At 49.8% G+C, this 13,888-nt stretch overlaps 1 protein-coding gene across 1 annotated transcript in view; it reads left to right on the forward strand.

The window, feature by feature from the left end:
• The window catches only part of auts2a (activator of transcription and developmental regulator AUTS2 a), a 174,366-nt gene that overhangs the window by 14,873 nt on the left and 145,605 nt on the right, over positions 1-13,888 (forward strand). Inside the window, exon 2 of the mRNA XM_042338545.1 lies at positions 6,708-6,798. Coding sequence (XP_042194479.1) covers positions 6,708-6,798 — 91 coding nt within the window. The remainder of the gene's footprint in view (positions 1-6,707; positions 6,799-13,888) is intronic.

Below are 13,888 nucleotides of genomic sequence, written 5' to 3' on the forward strand. Positions count from 1 at the left end.
AAGATCAAAGAAAGATCATTCTTTTTATAGGTACCTGCTTGCCCACATCTTACCCACATCTCTACCACATTGCACGATTCTGTGGGTAGTTTGAGGTTTTTTTGTATTTCCTGTGATAATGTGATGGTGTCCGATTTGGGGGAACCCTGCGATAGAGATGATATCCAGGTCATAGAGAAGGTGCAGGAGAGATGCACTAGGATGGCACCAGGAAAGAGAGATTTTAATGACGAAAAACATTTGTAAGATTGTTTTAAAGTTAATGCTTTGGCTGGCGATCATTGCGTTAACGTGAGAGTGTTTTAAACATTGCGGGATGTTTCAGAGCTCAGTAAGAACACACGTTTGCACAGTGCTATCCAGCCACAAGCACTCAGCCACAGGAGAGGTAAATACTAAGTGAGCACAGAAGGGAAGGGATTCAGAGATCTGAAGCTGAGGGGAAGAGATGTGATATTGGGTTTCGGAGCAAGATCGCAGGCAGTGTGGTAACTAGTTACTTTATTCCTTTGCTAACAGTGCTGCTGTTTAACTTAGTTCAGCATTAACAGCAGAGCTGTAGACAGTGTTCACAATTCAGCCTCCACAGGGACCAGTCAACAACCCTGAGGGGTGGAAAAAGTCATAGAGAGAAATCTTTTTCTCGAAAGATTATACAGTAATTAATGTGCAATAATGAACTTGTGGCCAAATGGTAGGTTACAATTGAGCAGAAATCTGGTTTGAAAGAAAGAATTGCTGTTTTACCAGTCGCTCCTCCCGCCTGCTCCTCAATTCTTTCCCTCAACACCTCCCCAGCCTCAGAATTGTATTGTCCTGATCCTAGTGAGCATCCTGGGATGGTGGGGAATGTGTCCTGGTCACGTGTGTGAGCTGCTGTGCCCTTGGCTGGCCCAACCTGAGGCAGGCAAGTCTCCTTGCCCACTCCCACTTCTGGGAATGATTTGCTTCCCCAAATTCAATTGATAAAATGTTTAGTCCTACAGGACACGCAAAGGCCTTGTTTTGCATTTGTAATAGGGCACGCTTCCTAATTTCCTGTCTGTACATTGTTTGTCATCATCTGTTAGTAATTATGTGCAGTTTATCCGTCTTCGGCTTTATTCAACCCATTTTCCTCTAAAGACACAGCAGCTGCAGTGTGGAGAGGCCTGTGCTGTAGGCAGAGATGTGCGTGCAAAGCTCCCACACAACTGTGGTGGTGGGGAGGGGGGTGTGGGTGGAGAGGGGGTCTTAATAGTCCAACACTGGCAAGATTCCTGTTGGCTCAAAATCTGCCGTTGTGGTTCTTTACGATTTAGTTTTAACCCTTTTTTGCTTGTGCCATCTCTGCGCAGTAACTGTGTTGTGATGGTTAATCGCAGGAAAGAAAGTTTCAGCTCGTTTTGCAAACCATACACTAAGCACTCTGTGGAGTCCTGCAACTCAGTGGTTAGAGCACTCGACTCGCAAGTGAGAGACCCGGGTTCGATTCCCGGGCAGGGCAAAATGTTGGGCAAGTTTCCTTCCTCCACATGCCTCTGTTTACCTAGCTAGCAACCCGGTTGTTAGTCGATTGGCAGATCGCTTTCCGGGGGTAATAATCCCTCCAAAGTTTGTTTTTAAAAAAATGTGGTCACTTCAATCCACGACTGTTTGTGGGACACAGCACGTGAAATTGGCTGCCGTGTTTCGCCCACAAAATATAGTCAATTCACTTTACAGTATATTCTGTGAAGCGCTTTGAGATGTCTTGAAGAGGTGATAAGGCACTGTATCAAATACAAGGATTATTATTTTCTGACTCAGTCGTGTCCTGCACTGGCCGGTGAGATTGAACAATCCAGCTGCCCTTGGCAGAGGTTATCACTGCAGGACATGCAGAGAGAAAAATAACAGTGATTATTGTGGAAATGGACCTGAGATTCCAATAGCTTGTGAAACTATCTACAACTTAGTGAAGTATTTACCTAGTAAAATGCAAATGACACTTGCATTTCGAAATGTACCTTCATATCATCAGCATCAGAAGGCTGAATCCTTCCAAACCCGCTGCCATGTTCTGGGCACAGCACAGCTGGTTATATCTGTGTTTATTTGTTTGTTTATTCCAGCCCCCAACTTTGCTGATTTCTGTTGGTGGTATTTTTCCTGTTGATCTCTAAAATGTAGTAAATAATTATTGAAGAAGGTAAAAGCGGCTGACAACTGCTCTCTCCCCCTCCTCATTCTCTACAGCACCAGAGAAGATCATTCACCAAACTTTGGTAATGCTAACCTTCCTCTTACCACCGCTGGGCCTGCGTTAAACTGTGTGTTGACTGGCTGCACATGGTGCAGTGTCAGCGACAGCACATCACATGCTCAGCTTGTAGCCCAATGTTTGGGTCGTTACCCGACATCATGGAAATGTGACAGAGAGTTTATCAGTTTATTACTGATTAATCTCCGATTAATCAGTTACTTCAGACAGTGACAAACCTTGTGTAATATTTAATGTTTAAGCACTCGCCTCACAAGCGAGAGGACTTGAGTTTGATTCCCAGCAGGGTGAAACGTTGGGTAAGTTTGCTTCTCCACACACCTCTGTTACCTAGGAGTAAGCAGAAATCTGGTTGTCAGTTGATTGTTGGATCGCTTTTCAGGGGTAATAATCTCTTTGAAAAATAAAAATAAATGAAAAAAAAATCCTTGCATTTGATACAGAGCCTTTTCAAATCTTCTCGACGTTGCAAAGCGCTTCACAGAATATACTGTAAAGTGAATTGACTGTATATTTTGTGGGTGAAACGCGGCAGCCAATTGCGCACAGCAATGTCCCACAAACAGTCGGGGATTGAGTGACCAAATTATTATTATTTGTTTTTTTCTTGTGGGATTATTATCAGCGTGTGGAGTAAGGAAACTTGCCCAACGTTTTGCCCAACGTTTTGCCCAACGTTTTGCCCTGCTGGATATCGAACCCAGGTCTCTCGTGTGCGAGGGAGTCTCTAATCACTGAGCTACAGGACTCCTGATAATAATAATTTGGTCACTCTAACCACGACTGTTTGTGGGACGCTGCTGTGCACAATTGGCTGCCATGCCCACAAAATATACAGTCAATTCATATTACAGTATATTCTGTGAAGTGCTTTGAGATGTCTTGAAGATGTGAAAAGGCGCTGTATCAAATGCCAGGATTATTATTATTATTATTATTATTATTATTATGTGCTCTTTTGTGGCAGGTAAAATGTTACCGCAGCCCTGGTCACCTGATAGCACAATATCGGAAAATACAAGTCATTCGAGTTGCCTTTTGACAGACAAGGCCTGGAGTTAAACACGCTGAGTGGGTGTGAGCTGATACATACGTGTATTCACAAGTGTACATTGATGTCCATGTGGGAAACCACTTCACATTTCTCATGTGGCTTCAGCGGTGATCTGTACAAGATCAGAGATGTTTATTGCTGGTTTGTCCTTCATGCAAATGATTTTGGCTGTAACCTGCAGCGAGGGCCTCCCGTGTGTGCGCTGACCCCGGCTGCCTTTCCTTTGGTCAGTGAAGTGCCCATCACCTCCTGCTCCTTGTCCAGGACCACAGGACCACAGGAAGGCTTTGACTTTCAGGGTTAACATGACCTGAGCTGAGGCACTGGGCTGTCAGCCGCGCTGCCCTGAGCCTGTGAGGTGGCCGGGCTCAGCCACGCAGCCACCGACACTCCCCGCAGGTTGGCAGCACTCCCCGCAGCCACCGGCACTCCCCACAGCCACCGACACTCCCCGCAGGTTGGCAGCACTCCCCGCAGCCACCGACACTCCCCGCAGCCACCGACACTCCCCGCAGCCACCGACACTCCCCGCAGCCACCGACACTCCCCGCAGGTTGGCGGCACTCCCCGCAGCCACCGGCACTCCCCGCAGCCACCGACACTCCCCGCAGCCACCGACACTCCCCGCAGGTTGGCGGCACTCCCCACAGCCACCGACACTCCCTGCAGGTTGGCGACACTCCCCGCAGGTTGGCGACACTCCCCGCAGGTTGGCGACACTCCCCGCAGGTTGGCGACACTCCGACACTCCGACTGACCAACAGCTCCGGTCCAAATTGGTATCTGTGCAGCCGGTGGCGGAGTCTCTGCACCAGTAATGGTCAGTGTCCTCCCCACACAGGCACTGCGCTTCTCACACACAGTCCCGTAGTAACCACAGTTTGACCCAAATCTGACGTTGTGTGTGTTGAGGTGACTGGGGGTCAGTGCCCCCCCACACCCCCCCCACCCCACTCTCTCACACCCAGCAGCAGGGAAGGGGTTAATACTGTGATGTAAAGGGAGCCCTGGGACCCCCCCCAGACCTGCCCTGTCCTGTCCCCAACACCATCCCTCACAGCCCCCGAACCCACAGGAGCCCAAAGGTGACCGGGAGACGGCTCTGTTATTGGGGACAATGTGATAATTAGTAAGTGTGTGTGTGGGGGGGCTGTGTGGGGGGGGGCTGTGTGGGGGGGGGGGGGCTGTGTGGGGGGGGGCTGTGTGGGGGGGGGCTGTGTGTGGGGGGGGGGCTGTGTGTGGGGGGGGGGCTGTGTGGGGGGGGCTGTGTGTGGGGGGGGGCTGTGGGGGGGGGGGGGGCTGTGTGGGGGGGGGGGCTGTGTGTGGGGGGGGGGCTGTGTGTGGGGGGGGGGCTGTGTGTGGGGGGGGGGCTGTGTGTGGGGGGGGGCTGTGTGTGGGGGGGGCTGTGTGTGGGGGGGGCTGTGTGTGGGGGGGGGGCTGTGTGGGGGGGGGGCTGTGTGGGGGGGGGGCTGTGTGGGGGGGGGCTGTGTGTGGGGGGGGGCTGTGTGTGGGTGGCTGTGTGTGGGGGGGGGCTGTGTGTGTGGGGGCTGTGTGTGGGGGGGGGGCTGTGTGGGGGGGGGCTGTGTGGGGGGGGGCTGTGTGTGGGGGGGGCTGTGTGTGTGGGGGGGGCTGTGTGTGGGGGGGGCTGTGTGTGTGGGGGGGGGCTGTGTGTGGGGGGGCTGTGTGTGGGGGGGGGCTGTGTGTGGGGGGGGCTGTGTGTGTGGGGGGGGGCTGTGTGTGGGGGGGGGGCTGTGGGGGGCTGTGTGGGGGGGGGCTGGGGGGGGGGGGGGGCTGTGGGGGGGGGGGGGGGGGCTGTGGGGGGGGGCTGTGGGGGGGGGGGGGGGGGGGGGCTGTGTGGGGGGGGCTGTGGGGGGTGGGGGCTGTGGGGGGGCTGTGGGGGCTGTGGGGGGGGGCTGTGGGGGGGCTGTGGGGGGGCTGTGGGGGTGTGGGGGGGGCTGTGGGGCTGTGGGGGGGGCTGTGGGGGGGGGCTGTGGGGGGGGGCTGTGGGGGGCTGTGGGGCTGTGGGGGGGGCTGTGGGGGGCTGTGGGGGGCTGTGGGGGCTGGTGGGGGGCTGTGGGGGGGGGCTGTGGGGGGGGGGCTGTGGGGGGGGGGGGCTGTGGGGGGGGGGGGGCTGTGGGGGGGGGCTGTGGGGGGGTCTGTGGGGGCTGTGGGGGGGGGGGGCTGTGTGGTGGGGGGCTGTGGGGGGGCGGGCTGTGCTCCCTGTATCCCGGGCTGTGCTCCCTGTATCCCGGGCTGTGCTCCCTGTATCCCGGGCTGTGCTCCCTGTATCCCGGGCTGTGCTCCTGTATCCCGGGCTGTGCTCCCTGTATCCCGGGCTGTGCTCCCTGTATCCCGGGCTGTGCTCCCTGTATCCCGGGCTGTGCTCCCTGTATCCCGGGCTGTGCTCCCTGTATCCCGGGCTGTGCTCCCTGTATCCCGGGCTGTGCTAGCCTGGCAAGATCTCTGTGCTTTACACATGAAAGTAACAAGGAAAAATAGCCAGTAACCAACGGTTGGATTACAGAATCGGGGAAAACAGGGAATGAATTCTCTGGCTTTGTATTCCTGAAATGCAACTGCTTTGACCCGGTTGTTTCTGCTCATTTGTGATCAGCAGTGAGAAAATGTAAGGTATCTAGGATCCCCTGTGAGGATGATGTGGCTTGTGATAAGGATTATTATTATTGTTATTATTATCTTACTCTCAGAACTGTCTAGATTTGCAAATTATCATCTTATTGTTGTGATCAGCCGGGTTGGTGTCTGACACACGCTGTACTTACGGGTCTTCAAACCAGACTGAGAGTTCCAATATGTACGCCACCCACACTTGTCTGTAATGGACCCCCGCTGACCTAATTCCGGAGGGCCAAGTTCTGGGTACCACAGAGTGTGTGTTGGGGTAACTGCTGGAGTCTAACCAGCTAAACTGTCAGAGCGCCGTCTGGCAAGCTTTCCCGCTGCTTGCCAAGCTGGGACCGTCCTACCTGTTAGGGCTTTGGCTTGCAGGGTTAACAGGAACTGAGTGGGAGAATTCCCTACCCCCAGTGACTGGTTTACCCTTCCAGGTCCTGCTGATGAACCGAGCTTGGTTCATCTCTTCCGTGCTCTCTCTCTCTCTCTCTCGAGATACCAATGTGGCTTTTGTTGACATTTGGAGTATTGAGAGAGGACGTCTGAATGTTATGAGAAGCTCCAACATCTTTATCTGCTAGTCCCTGATTCCATTGGTCGCCAGTTGAAATGCCTCATATCTGTTACTGCATCACATATGTCTGTCTCGTTGTTCACAGTTTGCCCAGTAACTTGTGCTGAGATGCCCTGGGAGGGATGCTGTCTGAGCAGCCGTGTCTCTCGCTCTCTCTCTCTCTGTGACCTTGTTGAGCAGTGAGAAGCCTGTGGTGGCCTCAGGCATGCTGTGCCTGGACTTGCACAGACGGCTGTCGAGGGGGATCTGCCAGAGCTCAGTGACGGCCTGGATCTGCCTTGGCTCGGCTCCTCGGTAAGCAAACCTGAGGGTTCTGCTGAGCTTTGCTCTGAGCTGCAGGCACGGTTTCTCCTCTTGGTTCTTGTGCAGTTTCAGACGGTGTAAGCTCTGAGAGGCTTCTGTGCGATTCTGATGCCCAGTTATGCAGAAGAATGAATGCAGTACAACAGCAACAATTTACAGTTGTATAGCGCCTTTCACGTCGGGAGGATAGGAGTACAACCAGAATATCCCAACCCGCGGAGCCCCTCTCCCTACCACTCCATTACCCCCCACACACACCTTACATACACAACTCTCCCCCCCCACACACACACACCACCCTTTTCCCTCCCCCACACACACCACCCTCTTCCCCCCCCCCCCCCCCCCCCCACACCTCCCCACACACACACACGCACCACCCACCCCTCCACTACCATGGGTGGCAAATTGTGCACTTCGGCTCAGATTCAATCCGGTTCCGTTACCTTGACTTACAAAGCTGTTACACTGGTCTATGTGTTGCTGTGGGGAGAGACTGATAGTGTGGGACAGGGACAGGGTTACACACAGCAAAGTACCTGCCACTTCCACTAACTCAGTGCCTTGTTTGGTTTAATTTGGGATTTGAAATTAGCTCAATTTCAATTTCCTAAAATGTATTGAGATTTTGCTTTGATGAGATAGTGGTGTACATTTTGCCTCTGAACTGTGTGAGGTATTGCACCTGTGTCTCTGTCTCTCATTAAATACATTTGGAAAACATTTTAGGATGGGAATAACCTCTGGATGTGAGTTTAACTCCCAGGAATAATAATAATAATAATCCTTGCATCTGATATAGCACTTTTCACGTCGGGAGGACGTCCCAAAGCGCTTCACAGAACACACTGTAAAGTGAATTGACTGTATATTTGTGGGCGAACGCGGCAGCCAATTGCGCACAGCAATGTCCACAAACAGTCGTAGATTGAAAATGACCAATTTATTATTGTTTTTGGTTTTGGAGGGATTATTATTAGGCTCTGTGTGGAGTAAGGAAACTTGCCCAAGATTTCGCCGTCTGCCTGGGATTGAACTCCGGTCTCTCACTTACAAAGCGAGTGCTCTAACCACTGAGCTACAGGACTCCATGTGTGTGGGAATGTGTGCTCTGTGTGTGTGGGTGTGTGTGCTCTGTGTATGTTTGTGTGTGTGGGTGTGCTCTGTGTGTGGGGGTGTGTGGTTGTGCTCTGTGTGTGTGTGTGCTCTGTGTGTGTCTCTGAGCTCGCTGCATAAGTTGCCTCGGAACAGGTCCACATCACAAATCTTCTCAACCTATCTATCTATCTATCTATCTATCTATCTATCTATCTATCTATCTATCTATCTATCTATCTATCTCTCTCTCTTCTTCTCTCTCTCTCTCTCTCTCTCTCTCTCTCTCTCTCTTCTCTCTCTCTCTCTCTCTCTCTATCTATCTATCTATCTATCTATCTTAATAAAGACAAAATGTCTGTGTGTGGGCGTGTCTGTTTGCCAATAACCCATTGACATAGAGACATGAGTTATAACCCCATCGGAAAGGTCTTGTATTTGGGAGTGTCATAGGCATATTTTGTTTCTGGGATCAATCATTGATGAGTTGTATTAAAAAATGCTTTAATTGAGCCCCAAAATATGAGGTACTAGCTGTACCTGTTGCAGCTATGTTTGCAACCAGTTTCATTTAATCGACCTTCTCTCTTTCATCTGGCATTTTTATTTGTCCTTGAAAGGCTTAATCTTCGCTTCTTAAGCATCTTTATCCCTTATGGGTTGTTGAATTCGTTAGCACGTCTTGTTCACATATTTGGAAGGACTCCTGGTTGGAAGGACTCCTGGTTGGAAGGACTCCTGGTTGGAAGGACTCCTGGTTGGAAGGACTCCTGGTTGGGAGGACTCCTGGTTGGGAGGACTCCTGGTTGGGAGGACTGATGCGCACAAACAAACATTTTGTCTTTATTAGTATAGATGCATCTCTCCAGAAGGGTGTGTGACCTCTGTCGCTACTTTGCTGCAGAAATCCATGCATCTTTTTGGAGGCTTAATTAAAGCATTTTTTAATATAGCTCATCAACGATAGGAGATTCCTGGGAAAAATATGCCCATTGCACTCCCCCATGCAATACCTTTCTGATGAGGTATAAATCATGTCTCTACGTCAATTGGTTATTGCGTTCTTGGTGGACAGATAGACATGTTGTCTTTACTAGTATAGACTAGCTGTACCCATTGTAGCTATGTTTGCAACCAGTTTCATTTAATTGGCCTCTCTTTCGTCTGCCATTTTTACTTGTCCTTGAAAGGCTTGATCTTAGCTTCTTAGGCATCTTTATCCCTTAAGATTAAAAAAAATGTGCTGTTGAACTCGTTAGCATCCCTTGTTCACATATTTGCTCACATATTCTTTTGGGAGGACTCCTATTGGGAGGACTCAGTGGAAGACTTAATTCTTTTCTAGTATAAAGTATAATAATCATTACTAATAAAGACAAAATGTTTGTCTGTGTATCCGCCAAGAACACAATAACCGCTTGACGTAGAGACATGATTTATGTCATCGGAAACATCTTACATGGGGGAGCGTCATGGACATGTTTTCATGGTTCACCCATCGTCGATGAGTGATATTAAAAAAAATTTTTTTTAGAAGTCTACTTTCTCATCTAGATATCATCTCATGTAAGTGTCTCATTTTTTCCATCCTGTGCACTGGATTCATGTCCTCATCAGAAAGATCTTGCAGGGTGGCTTGTCATGGGCATATTTTTTTTCCAGTTATCTCCTATTGTTGATGAGCTATGACTCAAACAAGCTTATCACATATGTAGAGTAGTTTTGCTTAAGGTGTACACGCAGTGATTATGGCATGTTAAATGGTTTGTGAGTGCTATCACTGAAATCTACATTCTATATTGGATCCTTTGGTTGCATGCGTAGCTGCAACTGGTACAGCAAGTTGACTTATAATTGGTACTTCACTCCATCAGCAGTGTGAGGGCAGCCTTGTTGCGTGCTCCCTTGTTGTGGCTAGCCTGCCAGCCTTCACTCCCATTACCCTGAGCGAGAACCCACACTGCTTTCTCAGTGTAGCTCAAACCTGTGATTTTTTTTCAACCATAGGAAACAGGGAGGCGTGGGGTGAAGGGAGTTGATTTCATTAGTGTGTGGAAGGAAGCAGCAAACCAATTCGTAACTAGTGACGTCTCACGATAAAGAGAGAGGTCTGAAGGCCACGTACTGAGGCCCATGCAGAGTTGTTAATGGCAGGAGACACAGGCTCCAGGCATGGCACATACATATTTGTTCAGCATTATCCTTCACAGGATCAGCTGTTTGCTGTCATCTCCCATCTCGTCACATTCAGGCCCGATGTCTCCTCCTCAGCTCCCAGCTGCTGCTCCCTGCACGGGCAGATGGCAGAAGCCCTTTACCTTCATTACAGTTTCTGCTTGTGTGAGTTTCTTAGCGTTCAGTAACTCCTTCAGTGCTGTTGCGTGTGTGCGCAGGTGTGTGGGGCCCACTTGTGAGGAGGGGTGGGGAGGGAGAAAAAAAAATTGGTCCCTCAATCCACGATCGTTTGTGGGACACTGCTGTGCGCATTTGGCTGCCGATTTCACCCATAAAATAATAATAATAATAATCCTTGCATTGATATCACGCCTTATCACGTCTTCGAGATGTCTCAAAGTGCTTCACAGAATATACTGTGAAGTGAATTGACTGTATATTTTGTGGGCGAAATGCAGCCGCCAATTGCGCACAGCAGCGTCCCACAAACAGTCATGGATTAAGCGAACAATTTATTTTTTTGCAGGGTTTATTACCCTGGAAAAGCGATCCACCAATCGACTAACAAGCGGGTTCTTACTTAAAATAATCCCTCCAAAAAAAACAATAATAAATTGGTCATTTTCAATCCATGACTGTTTGTGGGACATTGCTGTGCGCAATTGGCTGCAGTGTTTCGCCCACAAATATACGGTCAATTCACTTTACAGTCTATTCTGTGAAGCACTTTGAGACGTCGAGAAGACGTGAAAAGCACTATATCAAATGCAAGGATTATTATTACTGCAAAGGCGTGCGGACTAAGTAGACTTGCCCAATCCTTCGGTCTTCCGGGAATACACAGTCACTACACCTTACAATATATTCTGTGAAGCGTTTTGATGGGGATGGAGGCCGAGGAGTGGGAGGGATTCCGGTGTGGGTGGGGGAAGGATGCGGGTGGCCTTACTGCTGATGACAGCTACTTGTGAGGTGATGTGTGAAGTGAGCTGGCCTGCTTCCCGAGGCTGAGCTCTGGCAGTGAGGACTGAGGAAGGCGGCAGCTGCTGGAGATTTGGGGAAAGGTCAATGTAGTCACTTTGGCTGATGAGAGAATGAAGGAATCTGTCATCGTAGCAGCTGCTTATTGGCTGGATTGGCAGCCGGTGCCAGTGACAGCGCCTGTCACATCTCTCTGGGTGCCAAGGGGAGCTTTAAAGCTGTGCTGTCAGACAGACACACAGACGATTGTTCGGTGGCTAAACAGTGCTGGACGATCAGGGTTAGACTTTACAATGGGGACGAGCCAAGTTCTGTAAATATTTCACTGTGCTCTTGTCCATGTCCAGAAAGCTTCTCCTCATAGCTTTGTCAGAAAAGAGCCCGAGGCTAAAGACTTGAACAACGTTGTCATGTGGAAGTTCCTGGGGCTGAATTCTATTTAGTAATGTTAGAGCCATGGCCTTTGGTTAAATTGTACTCCTGTCCCCAGTGACCCTGAAAGGCCCATTTACATTCATTTCTCAGTCCTTACCATTGGCCACATTAGCATTTTGATGCTATTTATCTTTTTTTCACATGTAGGTGTGCCAACAGAGCAGGTTCCTTATGAGCTTGAATGATGCCTACTCTGGCGTGATGTGTGGCTTGTAAAGGACCTGGCGACACAATGCTTGTGCATTAACGTGATGGATAGTGCTGAGCTGAGGAAGTCTGTGTTGGATCCTCGCTGCCAAAACCCTTTGCATCAGTCCTGCTTGTTGACTGATTGGAATTGATTTTTGTTCAGTCCAAGTTAATCACTGAGGCCTTTGATTGGTGCACAGCGTCAGTGTGCAGTGAAGGGAAACTGCTGATGTGATCAGGCTTGAGAAAGGTGCCTCCAGTCACAGTATATTAAAGGGACAGCTAACATTCACCCGACTGTGCAGGACTCCATCCCCGAGTGACTGAGGAGGGAGCGATTGCTGTTAGTTCATGTCTTTCCTGTAGCTCAGCGGTTAGAGCACTCACCTCACAAGTTACAGAACCTGAGTTTGATTCCCAGGAGGCGAAACCTTGGGCAAGTTTCCTTACTCCACACACACGGCTCTTTGCATCTGTTTACCTAACAGTAAGTAGGATCCTGGTTGTTAGTTGATGGGCGGATCGCTTTTCTGGGGGTAATAATCCCTTCAAAAAAATAATAATAATAATAAAAGTTTGGTCACTCAATCCACGACTGGCTGCTACGTTTCGCCCACAAAATATACAGTCAATTCACTTTACAGTATATTCTATGAAGTGCATTGAGACGTCTTGAAGACGTGATAAGGCGCTGTATCAAATACAAGGATTAAAACCAGAAAAGCTTCAGGTGCTCAATAGCACCTTGAGCTCCTCAATGTCTGCCTAACAGGCAGATGGGACTTTGGTTTACGCCACTGGCTCGGGTCAGGCTTCGCCAAGGTTAAGTGCTACGAGACGCTGTCCCTCGTGGAGGGCCCTGTTTAATTGTGAAGGGCGTTGTGCACGTTGTTGTTTAATGTCTGATCAGAAGGACGACACCTGACAATCCGTGCTCCCTCACCTTACCCTGCAATGTCTGCTGGAGCTGCCAAGTCCGGGACCTTCTGACACAGAGGTGAAGTTTCAGCATTGCCCAGCGCAGAGGCAGATTGTCAGCTGAGACTGAGTGTTAAACACCGACTGACTCCCAGCGTTTCTGGGGAATCGCTTACTGCATACAGTCAATTACAATATAATGACGGATGTGACATTGATTCCGACAGTAATTATACATTATTTATAGCAAACACTAACTACAAATAAAAGATTTAATTACACTAATGTTGTGAAGAGCTGGTTCTGAGCTGTAAATGAAGGCATGTTTGCCAATACTTGTTATGACAAGATGTAAAAGCTGGAGGTAATTAGGCCCTGGTGAGAAGAGTTTTCTCTCCCTCTGAAGTGCTGTCATTTCCAGAAATATAGGAAGTGCTCAGGAAATGGAGAGAGAGAGAGGGGGAGAAGGCTTGGCCTGGTTAGCGAGGCCCTGAGAGGAATGGAATGGCCCCATTGGCAGTCACCCAAACCAGCCCAGACCCCAGGGTGTCCAGCGCTGACTGGAGAACCTTCCTAACCAGGCAGTGCTGACCCTGGGCTGGGCTGCAGCTGGGACTCTTTGCAGAGAATCTGGAAATATCTGAGCTCGGAGCGATGTGAGTCTGGGAGAACAGACATTTGCTCTGGCTAGCAATGGGGAAAGCTTCCCAATCCATAATAATAATCCTTTCATTTGATATTGCGTCTTATCACCTCTTCAAGACGTCTCAAAGCGCTTCACAGAATATACTGCAAAGTGAATTGACTGTATTTTGTGGGCGAAACGCAGCAGCCAATTGCGCACAGCAGCGTCCCACAAACAGACGTGGATTGAAAACCGTCTCTGCTTTAACCCTCAACTGCCAGAAGAGTTGCGTTCCCTGTTCCCAGAATTCACAACCTGCTCGGAAACGAGGGGTTAAAGTATGCCGCTGTGAGTGCAATGAGGCATCATCATTTCATGAAGTAAATGGTGTAAGTGCCGGCTTGGGTGCCTGACCCTGGCTCCCAGTAATTGTTCCTTTAACAGAAGCGACTGCAGTTGACAGAATCACTTGTAATGACAGCTCTAATGTGCTGATTGCCACCCGGGTCGGGGCCTGTGCCGTGGGTATGTGCCAGTTTCCTCGGTAACCTGCTGCCTTTCCCATCTTTACTTCATTAATCTGGCCGAGCGGGGCTGAAGCGGTATTTCTAACCGCAGCGGGGCTCAATTAGCCCGTGTGAGAGTCAACATGTTAGAGGCAAT

The sequence above is a fragment of the Callorhinchus milii genome, unplaced genomic scaffold, assembly GCF_018977255.1.
Source record: "Callorhinchus milii isolate IMCB2004 unplaced genomic scaffold, IMCB_Cmil_1.0 Scaffold10, whole genome shotgun sequence".
Classification (NCBI taxonomy): domain Eukaryota; kingdom Metazoa; phylum Chordata; class Chondrichthyes; order Chimaeriformes; family Callorhinchidae; genus Callorhinchus; species Callorhinchus milii.